General features: G+C 39.0%; 1 protein-coding gene across 6 annotated transcripts in view; it reads right to left on the bottom strand.

Moving 5' to 3' along the window:
* ULK4 (unc-51 like kinase 4) overlaps positions 1–19,942 on the bottom strand; it is a 591,708-nt gene that overhangs the window by 98,557 nt on the left and 473,209 nt on the right. For all 6 annotated transcript variants that reach the window (XM_072793220.1, XM_072793224.1, XM_072793223.1 and 3 more), the window contains one exon: positions 17,498–17,683. In XM_072793220.1, the coding sequence (XP_072649321.1) occupies positions 17,498–17,683 (186 nt within the window). The remainder of the gene's footprint in view (positions 1–17,497; positions 17,684–19,942) is intronic.

Raw genomic sequence — 19,942 nt, 5'->3', positions numbered from 1 at the left:
ATTAGACATCTAGTACTGATTGTTTTCCCTGTTTTCAGTGAGACTATACACTTTGCTTATTTTAATTTTTTTACATTTGTTTACTTTTAAACATATACTGATCATTTTGATGGAATTTGTGGAGGTAGTCAAAGTAAAAACATGAATTTGTTACCACCGTGATTTAAAATCTCAAATCATTTAGAAATGTGTCAATATGTGTGGTTTTAATTTTTAAATATTTTATTTAAATTCAATTTGCCAACATATAGTATGACACCCAGTGCTCATTTCATCATGTGCCCTCCTCAGTGCTCCTTCCGCAACCCTGTTTCCCAGAGTTCAGAGTCTCTCATGGTTTGTCTTCCTCTTTAATTTTTCCCCACTCAGTTTCCCTCCTTTCCCTTATGGTCCCTGTCTATAGGTAGTTTTTATGCATATGTATATATGCATACACATATATAGGCTGCGTGTGTCCAGAATAAAACTAAACATTAGCCACGGTAATTGTACAGATTACAAATTTAAGGATGATTTTCTTCTTTTTACTCATATATTTCTCAAGTTTTCTACCATGGCTATATATTTCCTCCCCCCTTTTTTTTAGATGCTGTAAGTTTTTCTTTATAACAAATTCACATAATATAAAATTCATCATTTTGAAAGTGTATAATTCAGTGGTTTTCATTATATTCACCAAGGTGTGAAACCATCATCATAACTGGTTTGGATCATGTTCATCACCCCCCGAAACCCCATATGTGTTAGCAGTCACTCTCATCCCCTCCCTTTTGAGTCCTGGCAACCACTAATGCTTCTGTCTCTGTAGGTTTGTCTATTCTAGGGCTTCACATAAATGGAATTATACAGTATGTGGCATTTTGTGTCTGACTTCTTTCACTTTCACTTAGCACTAATGCTCTCAAGGTTCATCCTTGTTGTAGCACATATCAGTACTTTGCTCCCTTTCATGGCTGGATAATAGTCCACCGTATGGATATACCACATTTTATTTTGTCCATTCATCAGGTGACAGACATTTGAGTTGTTATCTTTCCAAAGATAGTCAAGAATTCAAACGTTCCCCCATAAAACATATGGTTTTCCTATACTCTTAAAACCTGCCTGGTACCTGCAAATACCTGGACAGAATAAGCAGACATTCTTGCATTAACTGGTAGTCAACGAATAAGCCAAATCTTCTTTTCAACATGGTGATGGTATCCACATATGTTGATTTCTATGGTATTTACAATCATTATTTCAGAACAGTAGATCTTCCTTCCAAGAATGTCATCTTAGAATCTATCTCATTCTGTCACATACAGCATTCAGAAAGCAGTACTTGTGCACTGATTTAAAACCTGCTCGGACTGTGAGGAGAGAAAAAAAATCTATTTTGCTGCCCACTCATAGAGTGCAACCTTTAGAAAGAGATTATTTCCCTTACATTCTCATCAGGGACTGGCAAAGAAAAGTATATCATGTTATTACAGAGCCTGGAAATGTAATGACTTCCAGGTTGCTAAGCAACACTGCAATGTTAAAGGCCCCAGTATCTGTGATCTCTAGAGACACTCTCAAATTTCATTAAAACCTACTCATAACCATTACACAAAAAGTCCATGTGGAGTTTATAAACAGGCTTCGTTTCTTGACATAATAATGAAGGAACAACAATAACAACAAAGCGAGTGGCATCAAAACTTTTGTGATACTTAAAGCTAAATATTTTGGAGTCCCAACTAATGAAATCTATCAAGTTCCTAGGAAGATTTCATAGAAAGCAAGCACTACCTGTTTATAGTAAATAAAAGTACTTAATATCTTGAAAAAATACACTGTGTAGAACTTTTGAGACTTTCTTTGAAGAAAGGATAAATACATCCTAAGTATAAATCCAGAGGGGAAGCAAGGATGATTTGAAATGAGAATTCCAACCATTATCTGCTTCAAGGAAGGTCGTGAGAGTGGCAATAGGAAAAAGCAAAAAATGTCACAGGTTAATTCTTAGGAACACCTTCAAAACATTCCCTCTAGCAATGGCATTGGAAAAGCTAATCTCTAAAACAGAAAGTTATGGCAGGTCTCAATAACGATCACATGGGTACCCCTGGAATGCTGGTGTAGGATGTTGACTAAACACCCTAAGATGCTAATGAGACTTAATCTTTCCATACTGCATGTGTAGGCCACCTAACCTCCTCAACTATCTCCTGAGGTTCTAAGGAAAAAGAGTGGAAGAAGACTGTGCAGTTTGCTCAGCGTTACTCATCAACCCTGAATCAAAATATTACAATATAAGTAAATGTCTACAGACATAGATCAGGAGGGTCACTTATTATCATGGTTGACTTTAAAGGCAAATTCTTAAATGCAAACTATGCCTGCATGTGGGATCATCAAATTTATTAAGTTAAAAGAGTCGTTACAGGATGGCAGAGGGTTCTTATTACCCAAATATTTATTTTCAAAACCCAAGTCTCCATGAACTCTGACTGAGCTGGGAAGCACATGTCTTTGGGGGCATATATAAGCTGATAAACTGATGGGTGGTTTGCTGTCAGGCGCTCACACACAAAAGTGCCCAGCTGGGCTTAAGCAAAATGTTTTTCACTAGTTAGCGTATTTGTGATACACAAATCAATTGCAACATGAAATTCAAATCTTGCAAAACATACAGGATTTCATTACCCAAAACCTTTGAAGAGTGAAGATCTAGGAGATATCTTGGATGATCACCAGCTGAAGAAGGGACAAATATCTTCAGGTGTGAAGATAGGACAGACACTTCAAAAGGGAATGTTAATTTGAATAGCAATGGAAAATTCATGAAGACTTTAAATAGTCTGGCAAATGAATGAGACCATATAATGTTTGTCCTTCTCCGATTGACTTATTTCACTCAGCATAATACCCTCCAGTTCCATCCACGTCGAAGCAAATGGAGGGTATTTGTCATTTCTAATGGCTGAGGAATATTCCAGTGTATACATAGACCACATCTTCTTGATCCATTCATCTTTCGATGAACACCGAGGCTCCTTCCACAGTTTGGCTATTGTGGACATTGCTGCTAGAAACATCGGGGTGCAGGTGTCCCGGCGTTTCACTGCATCTGTATCTTTGGGGTATTAAATCTCCAGCAGTGCAATTGCTGGGTCATAGGGCAGGTCTATTTTTAACTCTCTGAGGAACCTCCACACAGTTTTCCAGAGTGGCTGCACCAGTTCACATTCCCACCAACAGTGCAAGAGGGTTCCCCTTTCTCCACATCCTCTCCAACATTTGTGGTTTCCTGCCTTGTTAATTTTCCCCATTCTCACTGGTGTGAGGTGGTATCTCATATGATCTCATTCATTTAGGGAATATAAAAAGTAGTGAAAGGGAATAGGGAGGGAAGGAGAAAAAATGAGTGGGAATATCAGAAAGGGAGACAGAACATGAGAGACTCCTAACTCTGTGAAAGGAACAAGGGGTGGTGGAAAGGGAAGTGGGCAGGGGGGTAGGGATGACTGGGTGACGGGCACTGAGGGGGGGACTTGATGGGATGAGCACTGGGTGTTATTCTATATGTTGGCATATTGAACACCAATAAAAAATAAATTTATAAAAATAAATAAATAAATAAATAAATAAATATATATAAAAAATAAATAAATAGTCTGGCAAAAAAAACATTCTAAGATGGTGCTAAGAAGGTTAAATGCACAGGCTATCATTCAATTGTGGTAATGTGAAAGACGACACACAAAAAAGTCTAGAATCACTGGTCGAGTTCCATGTGATGGAGTGGAAGGGCCAGGCTACAGGCTGCCTTGGCAGGCTCAGAGCAAGACCCGCCCTCTGCTGTCTCTCATGGGAACATGATCACTCTGGGTGGGGTCACCTCTGCCCTGGCTGAAGTCAGGAGTCCCTGAATTCTGCAGGCTCTCCCTCATGCCTCACCCATCCTGTCTGCCCAGAACAGTTGGGACCAATCTCCTCAGGCACTTCATCCTAGTTTACACTGGTCATTATGCAAAGCCAGGTCTCCCTCTTCCCATGGATTGTCATTCCCAAAAGGCTCTGTACAGACCTTTCTTGGGCTCCCTGTTTATCCCTCTTGAACTTTGTGCACTGTGCCCTTTGAATAGTCACCAGCAAAATCTCTTGTATCTTCAATCTCTTCCCAGAATTTTCCCTTCACTTTGTTGCTCTAATTGAAAGTGGGCTGTTCCCTCAGAATGCTGCCTCTCCTACAGGTACTCACACTTGTTGAACCACTGGACCTGGAGGTGGCTCCTTGGTGCTAACTGATGCTTGCTGACAATTCTCTGTCCCTCCTCCATTCCCCCTTCCTCAGCTTTAAATCTAATATCCCAGAGATTGCCATCTGCTACTCTTCCCTGTTGCAAATATAGGATCACTTGGTCTACAGCTCACTTCCCTTGTCTTCAACACTGTTCTTATCACAGTGCTTGGCAATATCAACATCCACAGAGAGGATTCTTCTACCATCGCTCAGTTCTTTGGCTTTTCATCCAATGATCCTGGATTCCTTCACAATTCAGACACTCACTCCTATGGTTTTACCCTAGACCTGGTCATTATCATTAACTGCAGCCCTCCAGAATCCATATGCAAGCATCTCATATTCTGATCACCACCTCCTATCATTCCTCCCTCCAGCCCAGACCTCTCCTACTTGGAATTCCAGACCTACGAATCCAAGAGCCAACCAGACACTCCCACTTGGTTGTCTGACTGGCAGCTCATATATAACATATCCCAAATTGAGCTCCTGACTCCCCCTGCTCCCCAGACCAGCTCCCCCTGAGTTCTGGCCATCTAGGATTTGGCTTAGACCAAAATTGGAATCATCTTTGACTATTCTTTTTGTCTTGACCTATATCCAATCTGTTGGCAAACACTATTGGTTCTCCTTTCAAGATCTGTCCAAAATGTAACCACTGCAAGCCATGATCAGGAATGTCCTGGACTGCAGTAACCTCCTGGCATCTCTTAGCACCGATCCTCTTCAATGAATTAGTAACCAGGTCAATCTTAGGCTCCTGCTCAAAACTCTCAGGATAAAGGCCAATCTTTACAAGGGCTTACAGGGCTGCAAGGACTTCCTCCCTCCACCTCACCCTTTCTACATTATCTCCCTTGCATCCTACATGTCTACTCTTCACTCAGATATCATCCTAGTAAGACCTTCCCTGGCCATGTTATCTCAAGTTGCAAATGTCCCACTCTACTTATTTCTTTCCTGCTGTATTTTTCCTCTTAGTGCTTTTACTGCCTAAAATATAACATAGTCATATTTATATCTACCCAGTTATCATTTCATTCTCGCAGAAAGCTTCAGTAGAACAGAGATTTTTGTCTGTGTTGTTCACTACTGCATCCTCAGCCTTTAGAACCTGTCTGCCACAGAGTAGGCACTACTTGCTGAGTGGCTACTCTTAGTGAAGACCTTTTCTGCATAGTGTCACAAAATACTAAGTAGTAACTCGTTATAAGAATGCCTTTAGGGGCACCTGGATGGCTCAGTAGGTTGGGTGTGTACCTTCAGCTTGAGTTGTAATCCCAGGGTCTTGGGATCAGGCTCCACATCGGGCTTTCTGCTCAGAGGGCAGCCTGCTTCTCCCTCTCCCTCTGCTGCTCCCCCTGCTTGTGCTCTTTCATCTCTCTCTCTCTCTAATATTTTTTAAAAGGAGAATGCCTTTATAATTTGTTAAAAGACAAAATCAACTCACTTTAATAAATTTCAGAATTTTTTTTTTTTAGATCAAGTCCCAAAATATATCCTAACATTATTTACCACAATTGTTAGGTGGCTAGTTTATGTGAATTCACACCAAGTGGTTATTTTTCAGTATCACTGTTCTGGAACAAAAAGGAACTCCTATGTTACAAAACCATATGCCTAAATTTGGTCAAGCACTTCTGTTGATCAATTACTTATCACCACCACTCACAAGAAGAGGTCATATTATACTTTTAAATTCAAGTTATCTAAAAACTACAATTTAAAATATTCACTCAGGAGCAACTAGGTGGCTCAGTTGACCTTGATTTCAGCTCAGGTCATGATCTCAGGGTTGTGATATTAAGCCCTGTCTTGGGCTCTGTGCTGTGCATGGAACCTCCTTAAGATTCTCTCTTTCTCCCTCTTTATCCCTTCCTCCTTCTCTCCAAAATAAATAAATAAAATCAAATAAAATATATTAAAATAAATACTCTCTCAGATATTTAAATATCAATTGAAAATCATTTATTTTATCTTTAGCTTTTTCCATGATTATTTAAAAACTGAAAATCTGAAACCAAATTTTCGTTCCTCATTACATACAGTGTATCTACTTGAAAACAATCTTTTTAAGGAAAGAAACATTCTTAGGAACATAATATAGATATTAACTATTGTTTCCTTCAACTGGTGGAATTCACTTAAAATTAATGTAGATTATATAAAAGGAAATTATATGTAAGATAATTTTTAAAATAAAAATATTAGAAATATTTAATGTAGGTGTTCACATGGGAAAGATGCTTAGAACAGTTTTCTTTGCTGTTCACATCCACAAGGAAGTATTTTTCAAACACGTTCATCCTAATACTTACATACTTTGAATGCTCATTATTTTGACATGGTTTTATTAAAAGCATGTCATTAAGGAAATCCCACATAACCAAGAGAGTCTGTGGTGTTCTGAATAACAACTGCTGCACAGTGGGGCTGATGATGGTCAGAATGATCACTAAAAATCAGGAAAACTTCAGAATTAGGCATAATTACTATAATTTGAACCAGATAATAAGTCCCTATAAATGGGAATATTCAAGGTTTGAATTAATAAAGGATCCTTCCGAGTAAGCTGCTTCTTTTTTGTTTCTTTTTCCTTATTTTTTTTTCCTCCCTGGTTGTTAGGATGTTACAGAACATAAAACAATTCCAAGGACTCTTAGCTTCTTATTTACAATGTACACTGGGTGCATTCTCAGGGAATTAATATTGTGGAAGACAGTAGCATCTCTGGCAGGTCTTTCCTCTTTCTGAGAGATGTTCTACCTATTGCCAAGGAGGGCAGGTTGGTCCTTTCCACACTTCAAAAGTTCCCTCTCTCATGCTTACAAATAACCTATTTCTTTTGCTCCATGAACATCATCCCATTTATATAGTTTTTACCCTTTGGTTTAAAAAATTGTGAGAAATACAGATATTCACACAGTGCCAAAGTATCTCTCCAAGGATTGCTTTACAATTGCAACAGGAAACATATCCGCAAGATGGAGAGATATGGCACACAGGCCCTTGAATAAGCAATCAAACTGAGCTCACAGGTGGGGCAGCCGGCATCATATGCTTCCTATGGGATACAACATGAGGGATCATTGCCAGTGAGATATTCTAACCAAAAATGTCAAAAAGAAACAATCATACATTCTAAAATATTGAACATTCTACCAGTCAACTGACTCAGGCTCTTTAAAACGTCAATTTCCTAGGGGAAAAAAACAAAAAGTAAAAAACTCTTCTAGATTAAAAGAGACGAAGGGAAGGCTGACTGGCTCACTGGAAGAGAATGAGACTCTTGATCGTGGGGTTGTATTATTTGAGCCCCACATTAGGGGTAGGGGGTACTTAGAGAAAGAGAGAGAGAATGAAAAAGAAAAAGAAAGCAACAATTAAATTCAGTATGTGAGCCTTGACTAGAATATGGTTCTTTTTAAAGATTTATTTATTTGAGAGAGAGAGAGGGAGGGGCAGAGGAAGAGAAAGAATCCTCAAGCAGACTCCCTGTTGAAGTTGGAGCCCAACATGGGGCTTGATCTCATGACCCTGAGATCATGACCTGAGCTGAAATCAAGAGTCAGACATTCAACTTACTGAGCCACACCAGTGCTCCAACTATCAAATGGTTCTTTAAAAAAAAAAAAAAAAAAAAAAAGAGCTACGAAAGACATTTCTTTACAACTAGGAAAATCAAATGTGAACTGGAGATTACCAATATTATGAAACTATTATTTTCTTAGGTGTGATAATGTTGTAGTTAGGGGCCAAATGTCATGATGCTTCAACATTCACATAATTCAGAAAACACAGACACATAGAAATAGAGAATACAGTAAAATGGTAACAATTCTTGATAACACTGGTGTCCTTTCTACTGTTCTTTCAACTTTTCTGTGGTTTTGAAACTTTTGTGATAACAAGGTGGGTAAAAGTATCACAAATGGCAATCTCTTTAGAGAAAGTAGAGAAAATTTTTTTTCCCCAGAAGAATTTGAGGAAGTGGGCAGGGAAGATGAACCTCTTGAGGAAAAGTCAAAACAGAAAGACAATTTTGCTGCCCGGGGGACACAAACAGATTGTGCGAGAGGCAGGAAGGTGACCAGCCTCGTCCCAAGGAGCCTCCACGTGGGAAGGAAAGGAGGGAGCAGGTGCATGTAGGGGGAAGATGAAGGAAATGTGAGGGAGGATGAGACATGTTCAAAGTGTATTTCAAGGAAGCTTTCTGTTACATGCACATCCTGAAGAAATCTCTGGCAAAGAGCTGCATGCTCCCTCAGGCTCTTGAGAGGGACAATTGTTTCTCAGCAAGATAGAAGTCTCCATCCCGAGAGGGATTGGCTATCAAGCACTCTATGCCACTGGCCGTTTGCTTTCTGAGTCTGTCTTGCTCCAAAGCTCAGGAATACTTCCTCGGGGAGTTAAGTACAAATTCTAGGCAAGATACTGCTTTTTCTCTGTTGGAAAGAGACAATTCAGTCATTCCGAGTTCCTAATTATCTTGCGACCCTATGGCAATCACTGGTGGAGGAGAATGCTTGTCCAGCCTAACTACAAATGGATGTGTATGCATTCAGGGAAAGATCCCCCTTGCAAACCTATAAAAGCATCCCTCAGATTTTCAGAAGAATTTTCTAAGTGGCCAGATTTCACAAAAATTTATTACATTTACTTTTTACTCATTTACACAGTGTTTCTCTTAGAAATTTCATTGGCTTCACAATCTTCCTTTTTTTTTCCCTTCAAGAAAATAAAACAAAAAATAATAATAAAAGAATAAAGCAAGAACAGAAGGTCTTACTGCAAAAAAAATAAGCTAGGAGGGAGATAGGAATCATTTTTCCTTTTTGTTATACCTCAAGAAACATTTCTTTACCTTTCTAATAGAAATGAGGTCCTTTCTGATCCTAAATCTATAGCTCATCCTAAAACAAAGGATGGCTGCAGAATTTCTAGTTTCCTCATGTGGTGTCCTCAAAGCTTTAAAGACTCGGTGTGAAGAAGTGCTGTCACACTGATTTTTAGCAACAGAGCAGCTCTCTTCCCATGCTGGAATGAAAGGACCAGGGGACATACATGAGAATTTGGAAGGAAAATGATTGTAAGCACAGGGAGATTTTCTGAAAGCCATAGGGTAAAGGGGCTCCAAAAGATAGATACCTGTAGTAATCTTTAATACTAACCCTCTTCAGAGAGCAATCCCGAATTGTACTCCTGCCACCTCTGCTGCACCAAGTAGACAGGTGGGCAGCTGACAGGTGTTAGACACATCAAGCATTTCACAATCACCCTCCCACAGAGCACTTCTCTGCTTTCATAAAGTAGTCAATAGTCTATGTCTAAGCCAGTTTTACAGAACAAGTCTGTGGCGGTTTATGTGTAGTCGATATTTTGAGTGTCGAAATAAGCTAGTTTTAATTAAGTGACGAGTAGCTAATCTATAATCATTACCCTGGGAAAACTGCCACTGATATCAAGTTTAAGGGATAGGTAAACATGGGAGCACCTTGCAAGGTTCTATCGCATTTTTAAAGCTAGAACACAAAGTATAATTATAAAACCTCCCAACTTTCTGGTAAATTACAATAGATAATTAAATTCTTAGGTTTATTCAACATTTTCTGGAGGTTCTAAATACAGACTAAATAAGGAAGGGCACCCTAGGGGCAGAACATATCCCAACTCCATTAGCACAAATTAAACATTCTGTATCTTGAATCAGTTATTGAAAATTGTGACTTTAGAAAGCAATTGTCACAAGCTTGGGACTATAACAGATATTTCAAGAATACAGGCCTTTTGTGTGACACACTGGGGGGAATCTGTTGTGTTATGCTCAAAGATAGCTATCTGATGACTGTGGTTTACCTGTTACTGATGTGCTATTATCTGGCCTTGTAAACTATGGGGCCACATGTATTTTGATGTTACCCTCTCTGGATGAAACCAGCAAGCTCAATTGGCTTAGGGAAAGAAAGTTACCCCCCTATCAGGATGTAAAAAGACTCTTCTTTTTGAGAAGTGCTCCTGGAGGGAGTGTACATTTGGGTGAGTATCCTTTGAGGAAGATCTTCAGGAGCCTGTCTTTTCCTTCTTAACTCCTTACAATCAGGAGGCTCCACCTATCAGGCTTCCTCCATCCAATTACTGACACCAGGTAATAAATCTGGAATGGTCCCTGCTTCTCTATCATATCTGGTTCCTTTAGTCCGGTGAGGTGAGGTGAGCCTGCGAAGCTGGCCTCCTGAAAGCCACAGGAAATCTTTACTTACTTTCTTTTATCTTTCAAGTTCCTGTCCTGTACACATCTGCCTACCCAGTCTCATCCACTCCTCAGAAGCTTGGCAGGGATATTGTGGAGGAGACTGTGGGCTAACTAAATGCCTTATGACGTCCCTCTCAGTGTGACCTATGCATCTGTAAGACACTAAAATGAGCTTATAATACACACGGTGAACAGCAAAAATGAACAACTGCCAATGATGAAAGCAGAGATTTTATAGGCATTTCTTACTCAGCTCATTGGATACCTATTAAATACCCATTCCCTGCCAACTACTATGAGAAAGATTTCCTAGAACAGACAATTGCAATTCAATTAGATGCTGCCACTGCCCTTTTGGTTCAGAGGCCAGAATTTCCTAATTCTAGAAAAATAGTGTCCAAACTCTAAGTGCTACTAAAATTGCTACTGGAACTGTCTGGTCTTTCCTGACCATTTTCTTTCTTTCTCTTTTTTTGTGATATATTTTGTTTAAATTCAATTTGCCAACATATTGTATAACACTCAGCACTCATCTCATCATGTGCCCTCCTTAATGCCCATCACCCAGTGACCTTATCCCCTCCCCCACTCTTCCCCTTCCGCAACCCTCTGTTTCCCAGAGTTAGGAATCTCTCATGGTTTGTCTTCCTCTCTAATTTCTCACCAACTTCCCTATTTTCCCTTTTAGTCCCTTTTACTACTTCTTGTATTCCACATGTGAGTGAAATCATATGATAATTGTCTTTCTCCAATTGACTTATTTCACTCAGCATATTACCCTCCAGCTCCATCGATATTGAGTAAATGGTAGGTATTCATCTTTTCTGATGGCTGAATAATATTCCACTGTATGTATGTGTGTGTATATATATACCACCTTCTTTATCCATTCATCTGTCAAAGGACATAGTGGCTCCTTCCACAGTTTGGCCATTATGGACACTGCTGCTATGAACATTGGGGTACAGGTGTCCTGACATTTCATTACATCTGTATCTTTGGAGTAAACAACCAGCAATGCAATTGCTAGGTCATAAGGTAGCTCTATTTTTAACTTCTTGAGGAACCGCCATACTCTTTTCCAGAGTGGTGCACCAGCTTACATTCCCACCAACAGTGCGGAAGGGTTCCCCTTTCTCCACATTCTCACCAACATCTGTTGTTTCCTGCCTTGTTAATTTTCCCCATTCTCACTGGTGTGAGGTGGTATCCCATTGTGGTTTTGATTTGTATTTCTCTGATGGCAAGTGATGCGGAGCATTTTCTCATGTGCTTCTTGGCCACGTGTAGGTCTTTGGAGAAATGTTTGTTCATGTCTTCTACTCATTTCATGACTGGATTGTTTGTTTCTTGGGTGTGTTGAGTTTGATAAGTTCTTTATAGATTTTGGATACTATCCCTTTATCTGATATGTCATTTGCAAGTATCTTCTTCCATTCTGTAGGTGTCTTTTAGTTTTGTTGACTGTTTCCTTTGCTGTGCAGAAACTTTTTATCTTAAGTCCCAAAAGTTCATTTTTGCTTTTGTTTCCCTTGCCTTCATAGATGTGGCCTGCCAGAAGTTGCTGTGTCCTGGCCCTTTTCTTGTGTCTCCCATTCTAGCTCCCTAAATTTCAGACCGTTTGCTCAGGATGTGTTTCCTCCTTCCAACCTGTGGACGACCTTGCCAACTTCATCCCTAAAGGGATTGTTCCTGTGGAACTTCATTGGTCCCTCCACTGTAGCACTGATTGCACTGTTTTGTAATGACACTGGGCATTTTTCTACTTCTCTAGTAAAAGGCCCTGGAGAACAGGGAACAGGAAGATCATATTTTACTATCTTAGTATCCTTGGTGCCATGATTGCACATAGGAATAATTCTACTAAATGTTTTTACATGAATGAAAGAATATATCTCCCAAGTGCTTTCTATTTTTTTTTTTTTTTTTTTTTTTTTTTTTTTTTTTAAAGATTTTATTTATTTATTCATGATAGTCACAGAGAGAGAGAGAGAGAGAGAGAGGCAGAGACACAGGCAGAGGGAGAAGCAGGCTCCATGCACCGGGAGCCCGACGTGGGATTCGATCCCGGGTCTCCAGGATCGCGCCCTGGGCCAAAGGCAGGCGCCAAACCGCTGCGCCACCCAGGGATCCCTCCCAAGTGCTTTCTAGATCAAAATTTGATCAAAGTCAGCTTGATGAATGAATGCCTACCCAGTCCATGTCAGTAATGGGCAGAGCAGCTGCAAGGCAGCCAGCTGCTTGGAAAGAGCACAAGAAAGGGGCAATCTAACTTGGACTGATACCAGCTCTACCATCTCCTACTTGGTGGCCTTGGGGACATTACTTGACTTCTTTGAATTTTAGTTTTGAACCTGTAAAATGGGAATGATCCCTGGGACTGACCTCTAGAGTTGCCATTAAACAAGACAATGTACCAAAAGTCCTTAACACAGGGACTAGCACAGAGTTATAAATATCTGCTAACTACTTTTTTGGGGCCAGACACTGTAACAAGATGAAGATACAGTGGTGAAGGAGACCACATCACTGCCCTGGTAATATGCAGATGAGAACCGGAAGTAAGCCAACAGTTAGAAAAATGGCTGCCACAGAGATAAGGACAGGAAGCAGTGGGATAGACAGGACGAAGGATTAAATTGGTCTCAGAGTAGGTGCTGGCCTTATACGATTCTGAGTAATCTGCTGCCATTTATCTCTGAATGTACTGAACTCAGTATAAAGTATGAATAGAACTGAGTTTCAGGATAGGCAAGTTCCAGGCCTCAGCTGAGTTGAATGGGCCCCAGAATCTCCAACCGTGTTTTACACAACTTGAACCCACTGCTGATTGACCCAGAGTAATTTAGAAAGCTTAAGATTTTAAAACAGATATCATAGATGGCTGGCCTGCAAAAATGATGGGCATTCCTGCATAGCTAAATCAGAGACATCAGGGTGATGGTGACTGGAAGGGCTTTTCTCTATGAGACAGTAAAACTGGGTATATAAGTCTTGGACTGTCCAGGCTGTTTTTCTTGTTAAGCAGTCATCATAATTTCAACATGGAACATTTTTTATCTTGCTTTCTAAATGAAAAGAAAACTCCAGGAAGAGGCTTCATGGTTCCTTGGAGAAATGGCTAACTCCAGGGCTGCTGCAGAAAACAGGTAGAAAACGAACCTGGAATATCATGTTAAGATGGAAAGTGCTCAATAGCCCAGAAATAAACCCACACCTACATGTTCAGTTAATCTACAACAAAGGAGGCAAGAATACATGATGAGGAAAAGTCAGTCTCTTCAATAAAGAGTGCTGGGAACACTGGACAGCTACATGCATAAGAATGAAACTGGACCACTTTCTTATACCACACACAGGAATAAATTCAAAATGGATTAAAGACCTAAATGTGAGACCTAAAGTCATAAAAATCCTAGAAGAGAACACAGGCAATACTGTCTCTGGCATCATTTCTCTAGATATATCTCCTGAGGCAAGGGAAGCAAAAGCAAAGATAAACTATTAGGATTGCATCAAACTAAAAAGCTTTTGCACAGGAAGCCATCAACAAAACAAAAAGGCAATCTATTAAATGAAAGATATTTGCAAATTATACATTCAATAAGAGGTTAATACCCCAGGGCACCTGGGTGGCTCAGTGGTTGACCATCTGCCTTTGGCTTACGTAGTGATCCCAGAGTCCTGCAATGGAGTCCCACATCAGGCTCTCTACAGAGAGCCTGCTTCTCCCTCTGCCTATGTCTCTGCCTCTCTGTGTCTCTCATTAATAAATAAATAAAATCTTTAACTCAACATAAAAAAAATTTTTTTTAATGAGCAAAGGACTCAAACTTCCAAAGAAGTCATAAAGATGGCCAACAGGTACATGAAAAGATGCTTAACATCACTCATCATCAGGGAAATCCAAGTCAAAACCACAATGAGATGTTATCTCACGCCTGTCACAATGGCTAAAATCATAAAGACAAAACATAACAAGTTTTGGTGAGGAGGTAGAGAAAAGGGAACCCTTGTGCACTATTGGTGTGGACATCAATTGGTGCAGCCACTGTGGAAAACAATATAGAAGTCCCTTAAAAAAATCAGAAATACCATATGACCCAGTAATTCCACTGATGGGTATTTAACCAAAGAAAACAAAAACACTAATTTGAAAAGATGTGGCACCCCTATGTTTATTGCAGCATCGTTTATATCCAAGATATGGAACCAAGCTAAGTGTTCACTGATAGATGAATGGACAAAGATGTGGAGGTATATATGTATGTGTCTGTACATATGTGTTTTTGTGTGTATATACACTATATATACACAATGAAATATATATATATGCAGTATTATACAAATTTATATACTCTACCATAGAAAGAACAAAATCTCGCCTTTTGCAACAGCATGGATGGACCTAGAGAGTACTATGTTAAGCAAAATAAATCAGAGAAAAAAAATACCACATGATTTTAGTTATATGTGGAAGCTACAACACACAACACACAAAAACAGAAACAGACTCAAATATAGAGAACAAACTGGTGGTTGCTAGGGGGAAGCAGGGCAGGGTATGGGTGAAATGGGTGAAGTGGATTAAGAGGTACAAACTTCCATTTATAAAATAAATACATCTTAGGGATAAAAAGCACAGCACAGGGGATATAGCTAATAATATTGTAATAGCTTTGTAAGGTGACAGATAACTACACTCTGTGATGAACGCTGTGTAATGTATAGAAAGAACTGTTGAATCATCACTATGTTGTACACTTGAAACTAATATTAACATTGTCCATCTATACATCAATTAAAAAAAGAGTACACATGTAATTACAAAAAAAAAAAAAAGACAGAAGTGCTTAAAAAAAATGATGGAGGCCTGTCAAAAGCACCACAGATATCCAGAACAGGTTCCCACTGGCCATATAATAGAGAGCAGTGGGTTACAAGACAATGAAGAAAGGAAAATTCATTGAATCTATCATGATAATAATAAAAAGACAAAAAAATTAAATAGAGAAGAAAACATAGAAACAACCCAAATGTCCATCAACAGATGGAAAGATGTTGATATGTGATATAACACATAATACATATCATATGTGTTCCACATACATACAGTGGAATATTACTCAGCCTTAAATAGGGGGAAAATTCTGGCACATGCTACAACATGGATGAATCTCAGATATTACATGAAGTGAAAAAAGCCAGACCTAAGAAGGCAAATATTGTATGTTTCTACTTATATGAGTGACTAAGGGTAGACAAATTTATAAAGACAGAAAAATTTTTAAGATTTTATTTATTTATTTGAGAAAGAAATAGAGAGCATGAGCAGGGTGAGCAGCAGAAGGAGTAGCAGACTCCCCTGCTGAGCAGGAAGCCTGATGTGGGGCTTGATCCCCAGACTCTAAAGTCATGACCTGAGCCGAAGGCAGATGCTTAACCTACTGAGCCACATAGGCTCCCCTACAGACAGAAATTAGAATGCATACAATATCGTTGAACTGTATAATTAAAACTAGTTAAGATTGTAAATTTTAATGTGTATGTTTTATATATATATATATGCTATATGTATGTTATGTTATATGTTATGTATTGGTTGTATATTACATATTATATACTTAGTTATATACTTAATTAATATGATATTAATATATAGTATATATAACATCTATATAGCTCAATTAAATGAAAAGGGATAAGCAGCATCAGAAATGACTTCTGTGTTCACATATATAGGTCAAAGTTACTTGGATTCCACTTTTCTTTCACAAACAGAATCTAACTGGCCCTTTATGTGATGTGTCAGAACCTGTAAAGAAATCGTTTCAAGGTAAATCTCTATCTCCCTTCTAATCTGTCATCCATAATCTGCCCTGTAGATTTAGCTTTTCATGCCCTACAGCTGTCTATCAAATTGGCACAAAAGTAGTCTTGAATATAAGTCTCTGGAGCATCCCCAGCCTCCACTGCCAATGGGCCCCCTCAAGGTATCTGAATCTAGAGATAAACACAGACTAACGAGCCAGAATACGATGCAGAGCAACCGAGCCTCCACTTCTTCATAAATTTCAACAACAGCTACTATGTATAATGGGCTCCCAAACCAGCAGAGTAATATTTACAGTAAAAAGAAAAGGAGTCAGTTTTCAAAAGTACTTTCAAATAAATGTCAGCTCTATATATTTATAAAATTTGAAACAAAACAAATGGGAGTTGGAAATGATGGAAGCTAGAAAACCTCCATCCTACAACCACTACAATATTAAATATAATGACTGCCATTGAATAATCCCAATGATAAAAATTCACATCACCAGCGAAGGCGCAAATTAGACACCATGAGTCTCTGGATGGGATGGAGTGAGAAAGACCGTTTCCCTTCTGGAGTTTTCCTAAATCTAGTCGTCAGAAGACAACACACAGACCCAAACTGAATGACAGCCTACAAAATGCCCAGCTATATTCTTCAAAAACATCATGCAAGATAAAGAAAGACAGTAGGACTATTCCAGATTAAAGACATGTCTAACAACATATGTGATCCTGGATTGGATACCAGAGGGGAAAATAAAAAGGCTATGAAAGACACCATTGGGCCACCTGTCAGAATGGGAATATGGATAGTACATCAGTAAAAGAACTGTATCAGTGTTAGATTTCTTGATTTTGATTACTGTGGTTAAAAGGACATCCATTTTGTTTGAAAATGTACCTTTGATGCCTTAGGGGGTGAGAAGGCGCAATGTCTCTAACTTATTCTCAGAAAAAGTCTCTAATTTTATTTCAGAAAAAAATTATGCTCATAAACAAACAGGCAGAACGTGATAAACGTTATCAAGAGGTGACCGCAGAGAAAGGTAACCAGGGATTCTTTTACTGAAATCAGGTGGAAGAAAATCAGTCCTCTCTTCCATCAGCTGCCACTGAAGCCACCCACCCTGACCCTAGCTCCTGTGTAGACTCACCATTCTTCTGAGAATCTTCAACAGAAGCTTCTGCTCTTTTGGGTCCTCCTTAGATGTTAGTAAATCAGCGAAGTTCTCTGCATTTTCAGGAGACAGACTGTCTGGGTTTTCCCCTCCATACAGCTGAACCAGTATGGACAAACACTTGGACGACACTTCAAAAATTTCAGGATCCTCACTTGGAAGCTGCAAATGAACAGAAAGGACTACTTAAATTCATTGAGGACTGTGTTGGTATTCCTCAAGAAACACAGAAAAATTTGGCTCAATGGAGAGAATGTCAGTCCAAGTGAGTGTAAAGATTGAGTAATTCAGAATTTTTTTCAATCTCTTTCAAAATGCATACAAGAACTCAAGGCAATGGGGCACCTGGGTGGCTCAATGGCTGAGCATCTGCCTTTGGCTCAGGTCATGATCCTGGGGTCCTGGGATTGAGCCTCATATCGGGTTCCCTGCTCAGTGGGGAGTCTGCTCCCCACCCCCCCCACTGCCTATGTCTCTGCCTCTCTGTCTCTCATGAACAAATAAATAAAATCTAAAAAAAAAAAAAAAAAAAAACAGTCAAGGTTAATGGCACAAAATGAGGAGAAAGTTCCTCAGTCTTTTTTTTAAGATTTTATTTATTTATTCATGAGAGACACAGAGAGAGAGAGGCAGAGAGAGAAGCAGGCTTCATGGAGGGAGCCTGATGTGGGACTTGATCCGGGGACTCGAAGGTCACGCCCTGGGCCAAAGGCAGGCACTAAACCGCTGAGCCACCCAGGGATCCCCCTCAGTCCTTTCTTGAATCTAAGTAAAGAAAAGCCTGTAACAAGCAGAGGACCAGCATGTATTTTATATGCTTTCCTAATAGGTGAGTACATTCACAAGAATATGTGTGTGTGTGTGTGTGTGTGTGTGTGTGTGTGTGAGAGAGAGAGAGAGAGAGAGAGAGAGAGTTTGGAGGAATGGAGAGTTTGAGCTTCCAGGAGCACAGCCTATCCATTCTTGCTTACTCTCGACTTGTTTGGGAAAAATCTACTTCCTCGAAGATATAAAGGAACATTCTGAACTTGTCCATGTTCAAATTATTGCCTAAACAGGTGGGACAGAAAACACTGTTTCTGTAGTGTATTACAAGGTATAATATGAATGATAATCATACTATAAAGCATTTTCACCTTTTCATTTTTAAAGTTTTATTTTATTTGGAAGAGCATGAGATGTAATTCCCGTGCCATACACTTCACTCGTTTAACAGGTACAATTCAGGGATTTTTCATATATTCAGAGTTGTACAGCCACCACCACAATCAATTTTAGAATTTTCATTACCCAAAACATGAAATCATACAAAATATGATCCCTTCTGACTGGGATCTTTTATTTAGCATGATGTTTTCAGGACTCATCCCTGCTATAGCACATAACAGTATTTCATTTCTATTTTTATTGTCTAAGAAGACCCTGTTGCATGGACAGGCCACATTTTGTTTATCCATTCATCAGTTGATGGACATTTGAGTTGTTTTCACTTCCTGGCTATTATGAACATACTGTTATGAATATTTCTAAGTTTTTGTGCAGATGTAGGTTATCATTTCTCTTGGGTGTATAGAAATGATTGCTGGGTCATATGATAACATATGATACCTCTATGTTTAACCTTTTGAGGAACTATCAGACTGTTTTCCAAAGCTGCCAGTAGCATCAGCAATGTAGGAGGATTCCAGTTTCTCCACATTCTCACCAACACTTACTGTTATCTGTATGTTTAATTACAGCCATCCTGGTAGATACAGAGTGGTAACTCACTGTGGTTTTCATTTATACTTCCATGATGACTGATGATGTGGTGCATCTTTTTATGTGCTTACTGGACATTTGTACATCTTCTTTGGAGAAATGTCCATTCAGATCCTTTGCCCACTTTTAAAATGGGCCATCTGCCACTTGATGATTGAGACTAAGTGTCCTTATGTATTTTAAAAACAAGTTCCTCAGCAGATTTTCAAAAATGTTTTCTAATCTGTGGGTTGTCTTTTCACTCTCTTGATAGTATCCTTTGAAGTACAAAACATTTTATTTTGATGGATCCAAATGTATCTACTTTTTTATTGTTTGTGATTTTGGTATCATACCTAAGAAACCATTACCTCCTCCAATGTCCTGAGATTTAGGCATCTAAGAGTTTTTATACTTTCAGCTCTTATGTTTATTTTTTCTTCTAAGAATGTTTTGGCTTTTACACTTAGGTCTTTGATCCATTTTGAGTTAATTTTGAATGTGTTAGCAGGGGTCCAACTTCATTCTTTTGCATGTGACTTAATCTTTTATTTTGAGATATCTGTGGGTTCGGATGTAGTTTTAAGAAACAGTACAGAGAGATCTCATACATATTCCATCCATTTTCCCCAATGGAAACATCTATAACTAAAGTACAATAGCACAACCAGGAAATTAACT

This window comes from Canis lupus, chromosome 22, assembly GCF_048164855.1.
Source record: "Canis lupus baileyi chromosome 22, mCanLup2.hap1, whole genome shotgun sequence".
NCBI lineage: Eukaryota > Metazoa > Chordata > Mammalia > Carnivora > Canidae > Canis > Canis lupus.
This window is presented reverse-complemented; position numbering and strand designations above follow the sequence as displayed.